The sequence below is a fragment of the Eptatretus burgeri genome, chromosome 5 (assembly GCF_056783735.1).
Source record: "Eptatretus burgeri isolate ZD-2024b chromosome 5, Ebu_testis_v1, whole genome shotgun sequence".
NCBI classification, from domain to species: Eukaryota; Metazoa; Chordata; class Myxini; order Myxiniformes; family Myxinidae; genus Eptatretus; species Eptatretus burgeri.
The window spans coordinates 74149475-74168549 of NC_140965.1; the positions used below are offsets into that span (position 1 = coordinate 74149475).

A 19075-nucleotide genomic window follows, 5' to 3' on the forward strand; every position below is an offset into this window, starting at 1 on the left:
ATGTTTAAAAAAAATAGCTTCCGAACCACATGGCCGATGACGTCATCAATTCCCGTCCCACCCCCTCACCCTACCCCCTTCCACCCATACAATTTAGCCTAAGATGACCCTCAAAATTTTTCATACTGATCAGGCAAATCATTTAAATCACACTCGTTTCCCATAAGGAGGACTTGACATGTGTCAAGTTTCAATTTTTTTCCATGAAGCAGTTTCAGAGATACAATACAGAGGTACAAAGGTTTTCCTTTTTACCAACATGGCTGCCACACCACATGACCTATGACAATATAATTATCATTAAAACATTTTACATGAGTTGTTGCACCAATGGTGAAAATTGTGTGTCAATCAGATAAGCAGTCGCAGAGAAAACAGAGAAAATTAGCATGGACGGACGTACTATACAGTACATACAACCTGGAAACATAATGCCTTCGGCAACTTTGTCAGTGGAGGCATTAAAAAAAACCTGGAGCAAGCCCTGGCTGTTGGAGAGGTAAATGTGCACATGGGGGCAGTGGAAACTGATGTGGGTGAGACTTTGCAGGAATGGGGAGCAGGGCTAGCAGCCTTGGAGGTGAAGTGCAGCGACTTAGCAAAGAGGTGTGACCAGGCTAAGGAGACAAAGGGGCAAGAAAGGTTTGTGGCTGCACACACACATGGTGTGGATGAGGAGATTAATGTTGTTGTTGTTGTTCGTCTTCCGGCTGCTCCCGTTAGGGGTCGCCACAGCAGATCCTCCGTTATGATCCGCATACTGATTTGGCATAGGTTTTACGCCGGATGCCCTTCCTGACGCAACCCTGGTCGCCTCTTACGACACAGGGATAGGGATTGGGTTTCGCCATGATTCCGAGCTGCTCTTCACCCTCTCATAGCGCGGCCCAGCGCAGAGCTCCCGTCCTCAAGCGATCCTCCAACCCAAGTCTCCGAGTAGCCGGATTACAGGTGTACGCCACTACGCCCGGTCGGATGAGGAGCTTAATATGGGGATCAATTTAAAAGTTAAGGAAGAGGCTATTATCAGTGGGGTGAACAAGTGTGTGTGACCCCTGAGTATGTATGTGAGGTGCTCAAGTGCGAGTGTTGTGAGCCTAAGCCCCAGACTGCATTGCTGGTGTGTCCTGGCAAGGCTGAGCCATCAATATGTGAAGCAGGTGCTCTGGCATGAGGTCGAGGCTGCAGTACCAGCATGTGAGGTAGTTTGCGAAGTGTCGAGTGAACCCAAGTGCACATGGTCGTCTTGTGGACTTCCTGTGAGGACTGCTGCGTGTGGGGTCGCCAGGCAAATTGGGCTTTACCTGTCCTCTGTGAGCCCTGTAGAAAGGGAGGGGGCCATTTGTAGGCAAATTTGGTATGTAGCCCCTGGGAGCTGTGGTGGACAGGCGGCAGGACCATGTGCAAGACATGTGGCTCTGTGGGAGATTTCCCTGTGAGTCGTGAAGAGAGGAGGGGGCAGTGTTATAGTCATGGCCCGCAGGGGATTTAGGGGATTAATGATAGCTACATAGTTCTTAGAATTACATGTCTTAGGTTTTTTGTAATTCCCCAATTAGAATCATCAGAGATCATGGCTCTAAAGAGAAATGCTCCTGTCTAGCCACCCTATCCCATTATGTAATTTCACTCTTTAACAAAGAATATCTGGTTCAGGCATGGCCAGCAGGCCAGGTACAATGACTTGAAACTGGAAGATCATGGCATGGGTGAACACGTGGGGTTCTCCAGGCCAATGAGCCCAATCATTGCTGAAGACCAATCAGTGTCTGGCTTGCGCGTATCGAGCGGCCAATGAGTGTGCAGTGTGACAGGCTGTCAATGAAGGATTGGCAAACATCCAAGTGTTTTGACTGGCAAATTCGCAAAAGGGAGTAACGCAAGACTCACTCATTTGTGAAAGGAACAGGAGGTGCACTGGTGCTTCCGACGAGGCCTTCACATCATACAGGGGAGCTCCAGCACATGTTTCAAGCAGGTTGTTTTGTGGTGGTTGGGATTTCCCACATTCTTTTCATGCCAATTGCATTTTTTTTCATTGCTTTCATCAATGTTTTTGGTTGTTAAAACATGTGGGTTTTGAGCTGACGAGACACCCTCCAGACGTGGACAATTCAGCATGTTTCTTTGATTATAAATAACTAGTACGTGCCCGTAAAAAAAAATAATAATAAAAATAATAATAATAATAAATAAATAAACCACACAGGCCGTTTCTTCGCTCTCACGTGCCTGTACGTGCGTGACCCGGAAGTTCGATATTATTCGCAGTTACGGTTATTCGCAATTTATTTTTAATACCCAATTATTCAATTAGCGCCAACGTATTTTACCTTTTCACAATGTCGTGGCAAGGAAAAACAAAAAGAGAAGAGAAGAGAGAGAAAAAAAATTTACTTCCTGGTTCGGAGCATACCAGCACTCTGATGTTACCGAAATGTATGCACCGTCTAATATGAAAACGATCATAACTTGGGCCATTGTGTTTATCTATAAATGCGCATAAGAAATCGAGAAATTATTAGAATAAACGAAGTCATCACTCTCCGGAAGCCCGTACATTGTAACCCGTAATGGGGAACGCGGCTGTGCTTCCCTTCTCCATCGGCCACGCCCACGCAACAACGTGTCATCCCATTGGTTTGGTAAATAAATGGCCATAACTTGGGAAGCACTTGTCCGATTAATATCAAACCTTGAAAAGGCACATCCACAGGGCCCCAGCAATATACCTGGCAAGTTTCAATTAGATCGGACCAGAGGTTGTCGAGAAACAGCGGTCTCACACACACACACACACACACACACACACACACACACACACACACACACACACACACACACACACACACACACACACACACACACACACACACACACACACACACACACACACACACACACACACACACACACACACACTGCCTGAATTATAGATAGATTAGCGTTTAACTCCTCGAGGTGTTGCTAGTGCTTCCTCAGTCCAAATTAAATAGCCTGCTAGTTTGGTCCATTCTGCGAGACCTTTGCATCTAGGCAAACTGGGTTTGAGTCCGTAAGACGACCAAATTTCATAACAATATAATATAAGGTTCTCTTGAAAGTAACTCCTACAATAGAGGAAGCCATTTGACCCATCAAAGCCTGCACTATTATTACCAACTTATGGTGGTTTGTCCATGCTCTATACTTTTTAAATGCTGGGCATCAAGCAAGAAAGCAGCAAGTACTGCTTTTTAAATGTTTGGTATGACTCAGCAGTCATTCAAACTGCTCCCAGATTCAGAGCAGAGGCTCCAACCATTATGCCATTCGCCTGGAGTTTTGCAGTTGGGGCATGGTATGCATCAGCTGCATCAATAATTATGCCGTCCTTTGAAAGGGATAAATAATTATCCGTCCTGTCTGTTAGCATTTGCTGGTGGATATTAAAGATCCCATAGTACACCTTTCAAAAAAAGTCAGACATTTTGTGTTGGCAACCTGGTAAAATTATAAATTACCATCTTAATTTATTAACCTCCGCCATCTTCGAAGTTGAATGGAGGTTACTGTTTTCACCCCTTTCTGTTTGTTTGTTTGTGAACAGTATTACGGAAAAACTCCTCGACGGATTTCGATGAAACTTGGTGGGGGGGTTCGGTATGGTCAAAGGATCATGCCATTAAATTTTGGACTTGGTCCCCCCCCCAAAAAAAATTAGAGAAAAAAAATGTTTTTTTTTGCATTACTACATGTTTTAAGTGATTTCCAACCCCCCCCCAAATTTTTTTTACCCCCCCCCAAAAAAACAGAGAATTTTTTTGCATTTCTACATGTTTTAAGTGATTTCTAACCCCCCCAAAAAAAATTGTTACCCCCCAAAAAAAATTGTTAGAGAAATTTTTTTTTTTTTGCATTTCTACATGTTTTAAGTGATTTCCAACCCCCCCCCCCTTAAAAGAGAAAAAAATTTTTTTGCATTTCTACATGTTTTCAGTGATTTCCAACCCCCCCCCAAAAATTTGTTACCCCCCCAAAAAAATTGTTTGAGAAAAAAAAAAATTTTTTTTTGCATTTTACATGTTAAGTGATTTCCAACCCCCCCCCAAAAAAAATTGTTTGAGAAAAAAAACATTTTTTTTTGCATTTTTACGTTTTAAGTGATTTCCAACCCCCCCAAAAAAATTGTTTGAGAAAAAAAACATTTTTTTTGCATTTTTACATGTTTTAAGTGATTTCCAACCCCCCTCCCCAAATAAAACATTGTTTGAGAAAAAAAACATTTTTTTTGCATTTTTACGTTTTAAGTGATTTCCAACCCCCCAAAAAAATTGTTTGAGAAAAAAACATTTTTTTTGCATTTTTACATGTTTTAAGTGATTTCCAACACCCCCCCAAAAAAATATTGTTACCCCCCCCAAAAAAGGGAAAAAAATTTTTTGCATTTCTACATGTTTTAAGTCATTTCCAATCCCCCCAAAATTGTTCGAGAAAAAAATTTTTGCAACTTTTTTCAACAAAATTTCGATTTATTTGGCATTTTTACATGTTTTAAGTGATTTCCAACCCCCCCCCCCCTCCAAAATGTTGGAGAAAAGAACTATAACTCTCGGCACTGTTGACATCATATTTAATGAATAAGATATAAGGTTCACTTGAGTGACCCAGCAGTATTGGCGGCGGAGGTTTTGCTCTCTCCCGAGTGCTCCCCCTCTAGTTGGGGAACTGCATCAACAGCATAGCTGCTCCTCAGTAATGATGGAACTAACAAACCAAATTCATAACTGAATCCCTTTTAAAATAGATAATTGATAGAACAGAACTTTCCATCTTCAGATGAATACATGTGCCATTAAGCAGCACGTGCGACTTGAATTAATTTCCTGGAATAAATGCTTTAGATCACCATGTTTATGCCTGGTATTGGCATAATGGTTACGGTGGTGGGCTTGGGATCTTAGGGTCCTGAGTTCAAATCCTGCTTTTCTGTTGAATTAATACTAGGTGGGGTTGACTGCCTGTCATTCTTCCGAGGTCGGCAAAATGAGTACCAGCTTGCTGGTATCCTGTGTCAGAGTGGTACAATATAGATTTTGGCCCTATCTCCCAATGGTGAAGAATCAATTTATAAATTAAATAATTCTCGTATCCAGATCCAGATTCAGAACTTCACCAAAATCGAATCAATTCGTCATTGCTATACACCCGACTTGTCCACCAAGTTTCGTCCGATTCCGTCCACAACTTTTTGAGATATAGTACTATACATCGTTTTTGGCCCTATATCTCAACGGTGAGGAATCACTTTAAAAAACACTCGAGTAATCGGATCTGGATCTTCACCAAAATTGAATCAGTTCGTCCTTGTCACACACCGAACCTGTCGACAAAATTTCATTCAGATTCGTCCACAACTTTTTGAGATATCCTGTACACAGACAGACAGACAGACAGACAGACAGAAAGGGGTGAAAACATAACCTCCTTCACCTTCGGTGGTGGAGGTAATGATGCAATGATTCTCCAAAATTATCTCTTCAACACGTTCATTGTTTTCCTGAATTGGTTACAGTTGGTTGCATGTGAGAATACTCAATATTCCTCATCGATCCATGGTCATATTTTACCTCGCTCTACCATTTAAACACTGTGATAGACAATGTGATAAATGTGATAGACAATGTGATTAAACAATGTGATAGACATGCGTCAACAAATTATGCGGACAACCTCCTGTGCGCATTTCAGCTGTAGTCGGGTCAATTTATGACAAACAACCACCAAACCCACAACAAATTGCAACAAACATGTGATAGACATGCGTCAACAAATTATGCGGACAACCTCCTGTGCGCATTACAGCTGTAGTCGGGTCAATTTATGACAAACAACCACCAAACCCACAACAAATTGCAACAAAAGGTTTCTCAGTGGTTTTCATTCCTACTGAATATACTGATCAACAGAAAAAAAGTCGACCAAAATCTGACATCCGGAAATGGGTTTAAACAGTCATTTTCAAGATGGCCGCCACCAGGCTTAGAAATAACTAAAACAGCTATAACTTCTTCAATAATTGTGATAAAAACATAATTGTTGGTTCTGGTCCATGGTTTTAATGGATCAGCAATTCACTGGTGTCAATAAAATTTAGATCTGATCAGTATTTAACATGAAATCCAAGATGGCGGCAAAAAAAATGAAGGGCGTAAAATCAATAAATTGTCTCTATATAATCAAACCTCTGTTAGGCAATCACCCAACATTTATCAAATTCTAACAAAAGGGTTTTCAGTCTTCTCTTACCAGTAATTATATGTGATGTATTACATGTCAGGGGAATGTCCCTGGCTCTGATTGAGTAGCCTATCCCTTTCTTCGAATGCTCTTTCCCTGAATGTTTTGTTTTCTGTGTTTCAGGTTTGGAGAGTGAGTGCTCCTGAGATGCACGAAGATCGGTGTTCAATTTGCAAGGAGAGGCTTGAGGATGGAAGTGACGTCGTGCAAATTCATCATAAGGGCGCTGATGGTATCAATGCAGCCGGTGTTCAGAGAGGTGACGATGTTTATGTGGCGGCTGGATGCAAAGTACACACGGACTGCCGTAAATGGTATATAAATCAACATGACATCCTGAATCAAAAGAAGAAACAAGGACCATCCAAACCGTCCAGGAAGTGAAGTTCACGTGTGTTGACCAGGCCTTTCAACAGCAAATCTGACTGCTTGTTCTGTGGGACCACAGTGGACCTTGGAAGTTTTGACTACAGTCATATCAAAACTGACGGCTTTGCCAAAACCATTCTGGAGTGCTGTGAGAATCGGTCCGATGATTGGTCATTCACAGTGAAAGGGCGGATTGAGTACTATGGTGGAGATCTTCATGCAGCTGACTGCATATATCATCAGTGCAGTGTCCATTTCCACACTGGGCGTGATGTACCAGTGCATTTCCGGAGTGGACCAGATTCAACAAGTAGGAAATCTGGACGTCCGATAGATAGTGATCAAGAGCAGGTATTCTCCAGAATGTGTTCATATCTTGAGATGAATGATGAGGAACAGATGACTGCTTTGTACCTTCGTGGCAAAATGGAAGAGTTTCTTATGGATGAAAATTCTCTTCCATACACAAACTACTATCTGAAGAAGAAAATGAAGGAAAGATATGGGGACTCCATTTATATTGCTGAAGGAGAGGGCGTAAATGACATAGTTACATTCAGGGAGAAAACATCACACATACTCCGGTCATTCTACAAAGAAGCACAGCGAGAAGGAGATGAAGAGGCACAAAAGAAGGCCATAATTGAGACGGCAGCAAGGCTGATCAAGAGTGATATCAAGAACGGTGTACCATCTGTTACTGATCACCACCTAAAATCAGAAGAACTTGAACTTGACTCTGCACTGGCATTCCTTCCAGATAAACTTCGAAATATGTTGAATAGTCTGTTCGTTGGAAAAAAAACACGCAACGTAAAGTGGCTAGTATTGGACAAGCCATTGTACAAGCAGTGAGACCTCAGGCTGTCATTGCACCGCTCCAGAATGGTCTCGCTGTGGAGGTCCATCACATATATCGGTCAAAATTCCTTGTGGAAACCCTGTGTAATATGGGGTATGGCTCGTCATATGGTGAAGTACTGCGGTTTAAAAAGAATGCGGCAAGCTGTGTCACACCCGATTTGCTAATTGAAGAAACAGGCGTATTTGACCTATCAGTGTTGTTTGCCGGTGACGATGTAGATCACTACATAATCACCCTTGATGGCAAAGGTACCTTTCATGGAATGGGCATGATAGCTGCATTGACTCCTGGTATAAAATCAAGTCATCTTGTGACAAGGCAGAAGATTTCAGAATTGAACATTGCACAGATGTCAAAAATTGATATCAAAGAATATGGCTTTGCAACCAATGTTCTTCGCAATATCAAGTTCCGAGACCTCCCAGATCTCCGAGTCTGTGACATGAGAGTCGAGATCTTCTGCGAGCTATCCTTCCATTTCAACCAGGCTGTACCAGGCTGGCAGGGGATGATGCACATCCTTCACCGAGGACAGATACATCCTGGCGCATCCTCCATTCTGTATTTGCCAATGATTGATATGTATCCAGGCGACAAGGCTTGCATTCTGTACACTTTGAACTTCCTGTCCAACATGGCCATCAGACACCATGTCCCTCCTGTGATCACGTTTGATCAACCGCTGTACTGGAAAGCTGCCGATATAAGCTGTTGAATGGGACCGTGCTTAGGCTGGGTACATTTCACATGTTCATGAATCTGCTTGGAGAAATTGGCACATTGATGGCGGGAACAGGACTCAAAAACATCCTGGAACTGGTGTACGGTGAAAATGCTGTAATTCATATGATGTCCGGAAAATCTGTACAGAGGGCATTCCGAGGCCATCTACTGGTGAGCAAGTGTCTACATCGAATTATTGTGGCATCTGTAGTGGAGGAAAATCCTGAGTTCATGCTCCAAGTAGAAGAGATTGAGAAAATGTATTGGTCCTTGCTAACAGGTGACAACTCTCTTGAAAGTCTTGAAGAATCAGCTGCAATTGTGAAGATCACTGATGAATTTGAAAAAAAGAAATTTGAACTTGCTGCACAATCCAAAACGAGTAAGCTGTGGCTGGGTTATCAGAAAATGCTCCATACTGCTCGGGCAATGATCAAGGCAGTTCGCACTGGGTCTTAGAAGGATCACTTGCAAGCTGTTGCTGATGCCTTGCCAATATTTGCAGCAGCTGGACACTACAACTAACAGAAGTCCGCTTATCTCTACGTACAAGAAATGAGTGAACTGGAGAGCAAACACCCAGATGTGTATGAGAAGTTTCAAAATGGCTTCCATGTGATCCGGCAAACAAACCAGTTTTGGGCAGGCCTCAGCTGTGATCTAGTCATCGAATAAAAACACTCATGAGATCACTAAAGAGCACCGGTGGCTTGACTCGTGGCAGTAAGATGACAGAGGAACACCTAGCATTGTGGACAATGTCAGCCCCCATAACATTTGAGGTCAACGTCACCATGCAGGACTTCAATGATCTCACATATGCAACAAGTGAACAGCATAAAGAAGCAACTGGTGCCAGAATTGAAAGACTTGCATTCGACCTCTCGAAGATAAGCACAAAGCTGAATGCGTTTTCACCTTTCTCCTCTGATCCTACATTGAGAAATATCAAAAATGGTATCGTGGCAAGCGAAGACATCAACGTGCATGAATATGAAGCTGTTGGGAACAAAATCATCGAGAGAATGATTGGACAACCTGTGTTTTCCTTCTCCATCAAGAGGACAGAGAAAGCAAAGACCCTGGGAAATTCTAATGCTCTCCAGGTTGCTCCTCACAGAACCATCGACTCCAGTGTGCTATTCTAGCGATTCTTGTGGTATCCCAGATAGGTGATTTGTCACTTGAGGACGTGATGAGTTTTGAGCTCAGTCCATACCCTCCATCCCTCTGAGGACAAAAAGATCTTGAGGAAGGCCGACAAACCTCAACTCGCTCAAGCTGTCAATGACCACTGTACCAAGGCACTGGCATGTGAAGGAGTACCTGACACCACACCTTCAGCACACCTTAAGAATGAAAGGTATGTTCTTGATGGTGGATCCTTGCTGCACAAGCTCAAGTGGAAGAAGGGAGATACATATGGCAAAATAGCCAGAGCATATGCGGACTTCACAACAAAACACTATGGGACAGCAACTGTTGTCTTTGATGGCCATGGTGCAGGCCCTTCGATAAAGGATAACACTCAGCAGAGACGGGGACAAGCCAACAGCAATCCGACTGTGAACTTCACCGGAGAAACTGAATTTGACGGAAAGAGATGAATTCCTATCTGTCGGCAGTAACAAGCAACAGCTGATCACCTTAATAGGTGATCAGCTGAAGAAAGTGGGCTGCACAGTTATTCAGGCAGAAGGGGACGCTGGTGTTGACATTGCCAAGACAGCCGAAAACAGCACAATTCTGCATTCCACCACACTAATCGGAGAGGACACAGACTTGTTGATGCTTTTGCTCCATTACTGTATACCAGATGGAAAACCACTATATTTCAGATCAGACAACCAGTCAAGAAGCAATCTGAAAGTATATGACAACAATCGGATGAAGCATCTTGGTTGTGCACTCAACTATTAGTCCTGCACCCCTTCACAGGATGTGATTCAACATCTCGTGTGTATGGCATTGGGAAAAAATCAGTCTTTCAGAAACTCGTGGAAGATGATCAAGGCCTCCAGTTGTGTGCAGATACGTTCACTTTGAGAGGCATCAGCCACGCTGAAATAAAGAAACTTGGCAGCCAAGTGATGACCATTATATTTGGTGGGGAGAGCACAAGTTCTCTGGCAGCCATGCGTTACAAGATATTCACAAAGAAGGTCGCTGCTGCTAAGTCTTTCGTTACACCTGAACGTCTTCCCCCAACGGAATCTGCCACCAAGTTTCATTGTCTCCGAGTGTACTACCAGGTCATGGTTTGGACGGGGATGGAGGGTGACCTCGATCCTCTGGACTGGGGCTGGGCACTTGAAGACAATCGATTTGTACCTATCATAACTGCCTTGAATGCTGCACCAGACACTCTTCTGAAGATGATACACTGCAACTGCACCACAGCTTGTGACACACCCCGTTGCAGCTGCAGAAAGAATGGGCTTCCGTGTACGTCCGCACGTGGATCATGCCAAGTGACGTTTTGTGACAATCCACTAAATCAAGCCTCTGAGGAACTAGAGGACAGTGATGAGGACTGAAATTGTAACCTAAATTGCCATTATGTAATGTTCACAAATAAATGTTTCAGTGGCACCAGGTGTTCAGTGATTTTGGTTCAGATGGAAAATGTATTGATTTTTGCACTCTTGAATTTTGCCACCATCTTGGATTTCATGTTAAATACTGATCAGATCTAAATTTTATTGACACCAGTGGATTGCTGATCCATTAAAACCATGGACCAGAACCAACAATTATGTTTTGATCACAATTATTGAAGAAGTTATAGCTGTTTTAGTTATTTCAAAGCCCGGTGGCGGCCATCTTGAAAATGACTGTTTTAACCTATTTCCGGATGTCAGATTTTGGTGGACTTTTTTTTTTCTGTTGATCAGTATATCCAGTAAGAATGAAAACCACTGAAAAAGCTTTTGTTGCAATTTGTTGTGGGTCAGGTGGTATTTTGACCCGACTACTGGTTGACTACTGGGTGCGAGACTTGGACTTTGACCAAGGATCTGAGACGGAGACTTAATTCCTTTGGTACCAGGTCTCTTCGGAGAATCCTTGGCTATCGCTGGTCGGATTTTGTGTCCAACGAGCGGTTGCTGAGAGAGACTCGGATGAGATTTGTTACCTGCATAGTCCGTGAGCGTCAGCTGCGGCTGTATGGACATGTGGCTCGTTTTCCTGACGCTGATACTGCTCACCAGATTCTCTCAGCGAGGGAGTCTCATGAGTGGAGGAGGCCAGTGGGCCGACCACGTGCCTCATGGTTGCAGCAGGTTGACCATCATCTCAAGGAGATGGGGATGGGCCTGGCATCTGCCTGGGGGATGGCCAGACGGAGGCCCCTGGAGTACCGGCGGAAAGTGGACGCAGCGACGCGCTGTTCTGGCACATGCTCCCATACCTGACCTGACCTGACTGGTTGACGTTTGTCTTTACAACTAACTTAATGATGATCCATTTGTCTTAACTACATTAATCACAATCTTGGTTTTACCCTGAATGCTTTGACCACCGTCGATGTCACTTCCTTGAGGTAGATGATATCATTGCACAAAATTTCAGCAGAATTGCTATTTTTACATGTTCTTCAATTAAAGCTCCATGTCAACTTTGAACGGCCCCATAGAATAAAAAAACAATAACTGCATTACAAAAAAGTGTGATCCAATACTGAATATAATTTAAACAACAAAACCAAACATAATTTAAGGTTGGAAAGGCAAACGATAAGAATATAGTAACACTGATTATACTTGTATGGAAAAAAAAAGCAACTCACTTGTCAACCAATGACTTGAAATCTAAAGCTCCAGCAATCAGCTTTGCTGCAAACCTGCAAACACAGTGGAAAACCAATGAAATGATTTCCGCTTCTTCAGTTAGGGAACCTATATTATTACCCCGTGCACGTAGTGCAAAGAGGGGTTAAGCGATTAGTTCACTGTCTGTCTACGAGTCTATTTTTATGATTGAAGAACGACATAATTTCAATTGAATTTTACATTAGGAACAGTGTAGAACACAAACATGCAGTTCAGCAGCACTTTGGCTATAAATGTGGCAAATTGTACGACGTCTCATCCCGAGCGCGCATGCGCTTCGCACGGAAAGCAATTGCCTCAGTCAGGCAGTCTGTTTGTCTGTCCCTTCCAGTTCGAGGATTTTTTCCACGTGTTCATCGAATCAGCAGCTGCTGCTTCCACCACATTAAAATTAAGTTTTTTCCGAACCGCATTTGTCGTGTTTTACCATTTTCTCTTTGTCCTTGTGTTGCCGTTTGTGTTTCAATTTTGCTGGCTCCCCTGCCTCACATCTTGCTCAGCTTAGTGCCGTGGAAACCAAGGCCTTCAATACTATTGGAATCTCCCATGATGAAGCTGAGTCTATGGGCCTGGCACTTTTCGATTGCAGACAGGTCAGCAGTCTCTGTCTTTTTCCGCCTCCTTTCTAGTCTGGCACCCTCTGCTTTGTCTGTGCTGTGTCCCCCCCTCCCCGCCCCCCGGGTTTCTGCAGCGTGCACGTGGTCCACCATCAACTCCCTTCTGGTGAAATGCCCAAAATCTAGGATCACTGCTCACCTCTACTCATTTGTTCATCTTTTACCCCACCTGTAGAACCAACCTTTAGTTTATTTCAATTATCTTATATACATTTAAACAATGAAGAACATAAATTACCTTGTGTGCACTTCCAAAACCATGAACAGTTTAGCAGTACTTGGGCAAAATTTTACCCCGTCTCAATCAATCAAATTTGCCATGCCCTCTGAGAGCGGAGATAACAGCGAGATTCAGACAAAATGGTGGTGCATTGAGATGCAATCACAGAGCTTACTTCGACCAAAAGATGTTTGCTTTGTGCATCTTTTTCTGAAAGATCATTCCAAAAATCATCAGTTTCTCCGAGAAGAGTTGGCAGAGGGTTCTGCTCTGGGCTCTTCCATTTGACGCATTGGCTTCGTCTGGTTGCCATCGCAACTGTTATTCATAGTTCACAAACAAAGTTAATATAGATCATGTTCAGGAACACAAAGGAAGAGTATAAAAGACCCATACCATGTCCTTTTTCTCAAGACTGTGCGGGGGTAAGGTGTTCTACGATCTCTCGAGTTCGATAAGTTATTATACATCACTTAGTATTGAATACATCAAATCGCATTACGAAATGGTGATCATTCATTTCTTATTTTAATTAGACTTCCCTTTACAGTATCAAGTTGTACCGTTGGACACTTCGTTCAATGAATGTTCATAATTTTGGACCATTAGCCATATAAATTGCCTTCACAGATGTATATTGAGACAAGTGAAACCTGCACTACTGAGCTGTGCATTCACACTCGACAAAGCATTTATGGCGCGTGCTTGACGAGGCATGTTTGGCATGTATTTCTCATCACATGTCTGCCCATGGCACAGCAAAAGTTATCCATGATCGCAGTGATCTACAGCCACTGGACAATACTGAAGATGATGCTGACACTATTATCATACAGAGTCAGCAGTCTGCGGTTGTAAGTGAAAAAAAATGACCCTATTTGATTGTGCAGTTAATATTGTCCACCCCATGGGTAAAGGCTGCAGAGGAGGAATTTTAGACACTTCCATGATATTGTCCAATGACTGTACATAGATCATTTGAAAATGACAATTTCAAAACAGTTTGTTTCATTGTTTACAATGCCTTTTCAATTGTGTCTTAATTATGCATATTAAAAATAATATGTGCACTTTGTCACGTCACTGCATTCAAATAACCTCAGCTTTTGTTCAACACAAAACAGGTTGGTAAAAATGGATATTTGTAGAAATAATTGCTTGATATAATGTGCAAAGAAGAAAGAGGAAATCATCGGCTGAAGTAGCATATACAATCTTCATAAATGACCAATCAACTCACAAGGATAATCAAATCATGTTTATGCAAGTGGGGCACAACTGAGTATTGTTGCAGATTGACTACGCAAAGGTCGAGTCATCAGCACCACGTGAATTACATGCAATAACCCATAACAGACTTCGCCTACTATTAAGCTCGAACAATTGCAGACAATGCTCTGGCAATGTGGTGTCAAAATCATGAAGAGAAAGTTCCGAATCTTACCCTATGTAATAAGTATATGGCCACAAATTGCAGTAGAAAATTCAGCCAACATTATCGATATTAGTCCAAGTGGATATAAAAATATGCCTGGTGTTTGCATAGTGGTTAGGATGGTGGGCTTGGGATCCTATGATCCTGAGTTCAAACCCCACTTGGCTGTTGAATTAATACCAGGTGGGGTTGACTCTGCCTGTCATCCTTCCGAGGTCGGCAAAATGAGTGCCAGCTTGCTGGTATACTGTGTCGGAGTGGCGACCCGTCCAGGATTGTGCCCAATAGCCAAGGAGACTGCTTAGGCAGCACCAACGATCTGCACAGAGTATGGTCCCAATGGATGGATGGATGGATGGATGGATAGATATAAAAGTGGTTCACGGAATTGTATTGATGGTTATATTTCTCCAATATTGTTTGCTGCAAACTTTGTCAATAAAAATATATATATATGTATGTAGACTACAATGGTCATTCAAAAGGTTCTACAATGAAGATGCAATGCCGACTTTGGTTGTTTTTCAATCTGTATGTCTCCAAGTCAGAAAAAAAACACATTTGAAAAAAATGGAAAAAAATACGTTGGGATAGAATTCCAACAACAACAAAAAAAACAAGGTAGGAAGGAATGACACCACAAAGACATACCTTAGTTGTCCATCTTCATCCAAAATATCATTCTTTGGTAAAACGATAGCTGCATTAGAATGAACAACCAAAGGTTGGCGGTATTTCAAGTAAGCAACTTGCTTCCACCAGTCTGTAAGCTTGATGGGGAAATGAGCAAAGATGGCATAAAAGCATTGAAAGTCAGAGCAGCAGTTACAATGAAATGCAGCGAAAGTAAAAATTACAACAATTTGCGTACGTATAGACTGGGAGCAGAATGTCCGATTTTTGATGCTTATGCATCATCCCAACAAGATGCTGCAAAAGCAAGCTATTTTGAGTTTCCTGAATAAACTATGGACTGCATTGGCCATCAAACTTCCTCATTGTCATCCCATGGGGTGGAGAGGTGTTGGGGGAGGGGGGGGGAGATTTTTTTTTCTGTCTAAAAGATAGGGAACTACCAGAAACTGCAAATAAACTTAAAGCTGTTAGGGCCAGCAAGAAGCTATGTGACTCAATGGTCTTGAAAGCTTTGAATCGGAAGTTTTTAAATGCACACACAAATTATTACAGAAAAATTAGGTTTATGGTTTTAGGTGTCCATATGACCCATTTTGTTTAATTATTTTTCACTGACATTACTCACAAAGACTCGTTCCAGGTTCGCTCTAAATAAATAACCTCAAAAGGCAAAATGTCAGGTTCAACGCACAATTATCTTTTTTTTTTCTTTCTTTTTTTTTGATCATTGACATCCAGGGTACGCTGTCTAAGGCTTGTAGAGAAGCTGCAACAGAAATCACGTACACATAAGCAGACAAATACAGGAGACAACACTAGAAGTCGACTTGAGAGAAACACAGCTGCAGAGCTTGGGTCGATTGACAAAGCATCCCAGGGAACTCTGTGTACCGATGACACCATCTTTACGATGTCTCTTTTCTCTCCGCACTGAGCAGGGCAATTAAGTAAAAAATGAAGTTTGGCCATGCTCTGCTTTAAATGTTGTGTCAAGTAAGGAAGCAACATGCCTTTGGTATGAATTGGACAAGGTCAGAATAGAACCACTAACCTACCAGACTCGGACAGAACACTTAACCATTATGCCACTACTTTACATGCATTTCATTCCTGTTTACCGATCGTTTTCATCTTTGTCTTTCTTATAATTAGGCTTTTCTGATTGTTTTTTGTTGGTGGTGTAGTTGTTGGACACACCACACAAATCATTGCCTTAACAAACAAGCACTTAATATTGACTGCCAAAGCAACATGATAATATTATCGAGCATCGACATGGACTGCTAACAAGGATTAGCTGCTTCATGGACTGTTAGCTCCACCGACCCCAATCCTCCATATCCCCTCCTCTCTCCCGAAATACCTGTCCCTCTCCCCCACTCCCCTCCCCCTCCCTGCTTTCCCCCATTCAGACTGGATGATTTGTCATTGGGCAGTTCGGGCAGGAATTTGTAATTTGGCCATGGTGCTGATGGTAGATCATCGCCTCTTCATGAAGGACACCGTGGGGATCTCTAACGTCCATCAACTAATGTTAGAAGACAGGACGCCCACTTTAACTTCTATCGGAGGGACGACACACACATTGATGATTCACCCAGTCCGTGAAACACCAGGATGACATTTTATAGGTGGGTCGAGATTCAACCCCAGGCTAGACAGTTTAGAAGTGAGTGTGGGTACCTCAAGGTCAACCTGCCAGAGGTTGTATCATAACGCAACGTTAATAAACAAACTGCGATTCCGTGTTGTATGTACACTATACGTTAAAAATGTACATGTAATAAAAGTAGAGTCCAAATCCAAAAAGATCGCTACTGGTGGCCCTGGATGGTGTACAATAAAATCAGATATACAATAATTACCCTTAAAAGAGTGAAAAATGTATTTTGGAGCAATTTTAACTCACCTCCCGCAAATGCATTATTATTTAATTATATCGGGTTTGAAAGGAATCGCCTTTTCCTAATTTTTATCCCATTTCACTCTAGATATCGACATAATTATTTAGGCCATGAGTTTCGATCGTCAAATATGGAATGAGATTTCAAATATCAGCTTTTACTAAGCCGATACGATACATTATTCAATCTTGCCAGGAGCCAATCACATTTCACAGTCTCACACAGCCAATCAGCGTAACAGCTAATGGACGAACGGACAGCCATCCTTGTCATACACACATATATATATATTAGTTCTGAATTTTTCTTCAGAAAAAGGTTATATCAAAACCTGTATGTTGTAATATTTATGTAATTATAAACACCAAAGAATGCTTAGTTTCATTGTCAATAAATTATCAAAAACGGTAGTTCGAAAGTGAGCTGGCTTGAGACATGTATGGGATCATTTCATAAGAATTTCAACAAACTGCTTGTGTGCACCAAGGAAATCTGCTAGCGAGGACTAAAGAAAGCCTCAAATGCCTGTGTCTGACATCTGAAGCAAGAATGCCTGACAGCCTGGGATACAAGAAGCTTATCCAGTGATGAGAGGAATGTGGTAAGAGGAATGTTGATCGATTATATCAGAAAAATGTAAGAGGAAAGACAAAACATCAAGTTGTGATTATGGGTTATATTGTTGTGGTGCCAGGGTTCGGTAGCGAGGACGACCGCTAGATGGAGCAGTTGGGCCGTCTCCCACCGAACACCGGAATTGAGAGGTCGTCACTCCGGATAACTCCGAAGTCGATAGATCGCTTATGGACCGTTTACGCCAATATTTCAACCGCGCGGTTCGGGTCTTTTTGTCTAATTCCAATTTACCTAATTAGTCACACAGTCTAGCTAGCGGGGAAGCCACACCCTCAGCCGGCTTTATCCGAACCGAGTTGCTATTACCGACTCGGATCCGGCGTAACCGAGCAGAAATTACCAAAGCCGCACCGGCCCAAATGACAACTTACGGCACAATCGGCCTTCCTAGTTCTCAAGCCCAAACCATACTGGGTCAATGGGAGAAACAACAGGCAAAGAACTGGAACATTTAACAGGGGGTTTATTTTACAGTAGGGAGGGAGACAGAGCAGACTTAATCACGAATATGCAGGCAATGTACAGTGAGCAAAAGCACTTAATTTCTACTTATAGGACGGTGCCACCACAGACACACACACACCAAAAGAAAATGGACCCTTCCCCCCCTCCGGATCTTTATTCGGTCCTCCAGCTGAGGGAACAGAGTCTGGCCGGGTACGTGGCCGCCTCGTGCGGTTACACAGACTCCAACCCACCACGGTGGGACTCGAACCCACGACCCGGAATCCAACGAGCCCACAGTCCTGGCTGACACAACCACCACCACCACGAGGAACCCCGGATTCGGGTTTCAGCCTCCACTCCACAACCCTCAAACCCATCCAAGCGCAGACAAGTGAGCCTTACAGAAAATTTTCTGCAAGAATTCACTTCTCCTTAGAGAGACAGAAAAATGAAAGAGAGGAATAGAGAGATGAAACAAACTGAGCAACTGGGCAAGAAGGACCTCGGTTAGGGAGGTGACCAAGAACCAAATGACCACTCTGACAGAACTACAGAGTTCCTTGGCTGAGATGGTGAGAACCTGCCAGAAGGACAACAATCTCTGCAGCACTTCACAAATGTAGGCTTTAAGGGAGAGTGGCCAGATGGAAACCACTTCTGAGAAAAAAGCACATGAAAGCACACATGGAGTTTGCATAAAAGCATGTGAAATACTCTAAAAGCATGAGGTAAAAGATTCTGTGGTCTGATGAGACAAAAACTGAACTCTTTGGCCTGAATGCAAAGCGATACGTCTGGTGGAAACTGAGCACAGCTCATCACCCATCTAACACCATCTCCATTGTGGAGCATGATGGTGGCAGCATCATGCTATGGGGATGCTTTTCAGCAGCAGTGACTGGGAGACTTGAAAGTAGAGAGGGAACAATGAATGAAGCCAAATACTGGCAAATCCTTGAGGAGATCCTGCTTCATAGTACAAAAGACCTTTGACTGTGGTGAAGATTTATGTTCCAACAGGACAATGACATTAAGCATACAGCCAAAGCAACACTGGAATGGCTTCAGACCAAGAACGTGAAAGTCCTCGAGTGGCCCAGCCAAAACCCCA

The 19075-nt window shown here is 42.8% G+C and overlaps 1 protein-coding gene across 2 annotated transcripts in view; it reads right to left on the reverse strand.

Moving 5' to 3' along the window:
- The window catches only part of LOC147026703 (carnitine O-acetyltransferase-like), a 73088-nt gene that overhangs the window by 31920 nt on the left and 22093 nt on the right, over positions 1-19075 (reverse strand). For both annotated transcript variants that reach the window (XM_085882424.1, XM_085882426.1), the window contains exons 3-4: positions 14993-15111; positions 12027-12080 (exon numbers count right to left, since the gene is read on the reverse strand). In XM_085882424.1, the coding sequence (XP_085738550.1) occupies positions 12027-12080; positions 14993-15111 (173 nt within the window). The remainder of the gene's footprint in view (positions 1-12026; positions 12081-14992; positions 15112-19075) is intronic.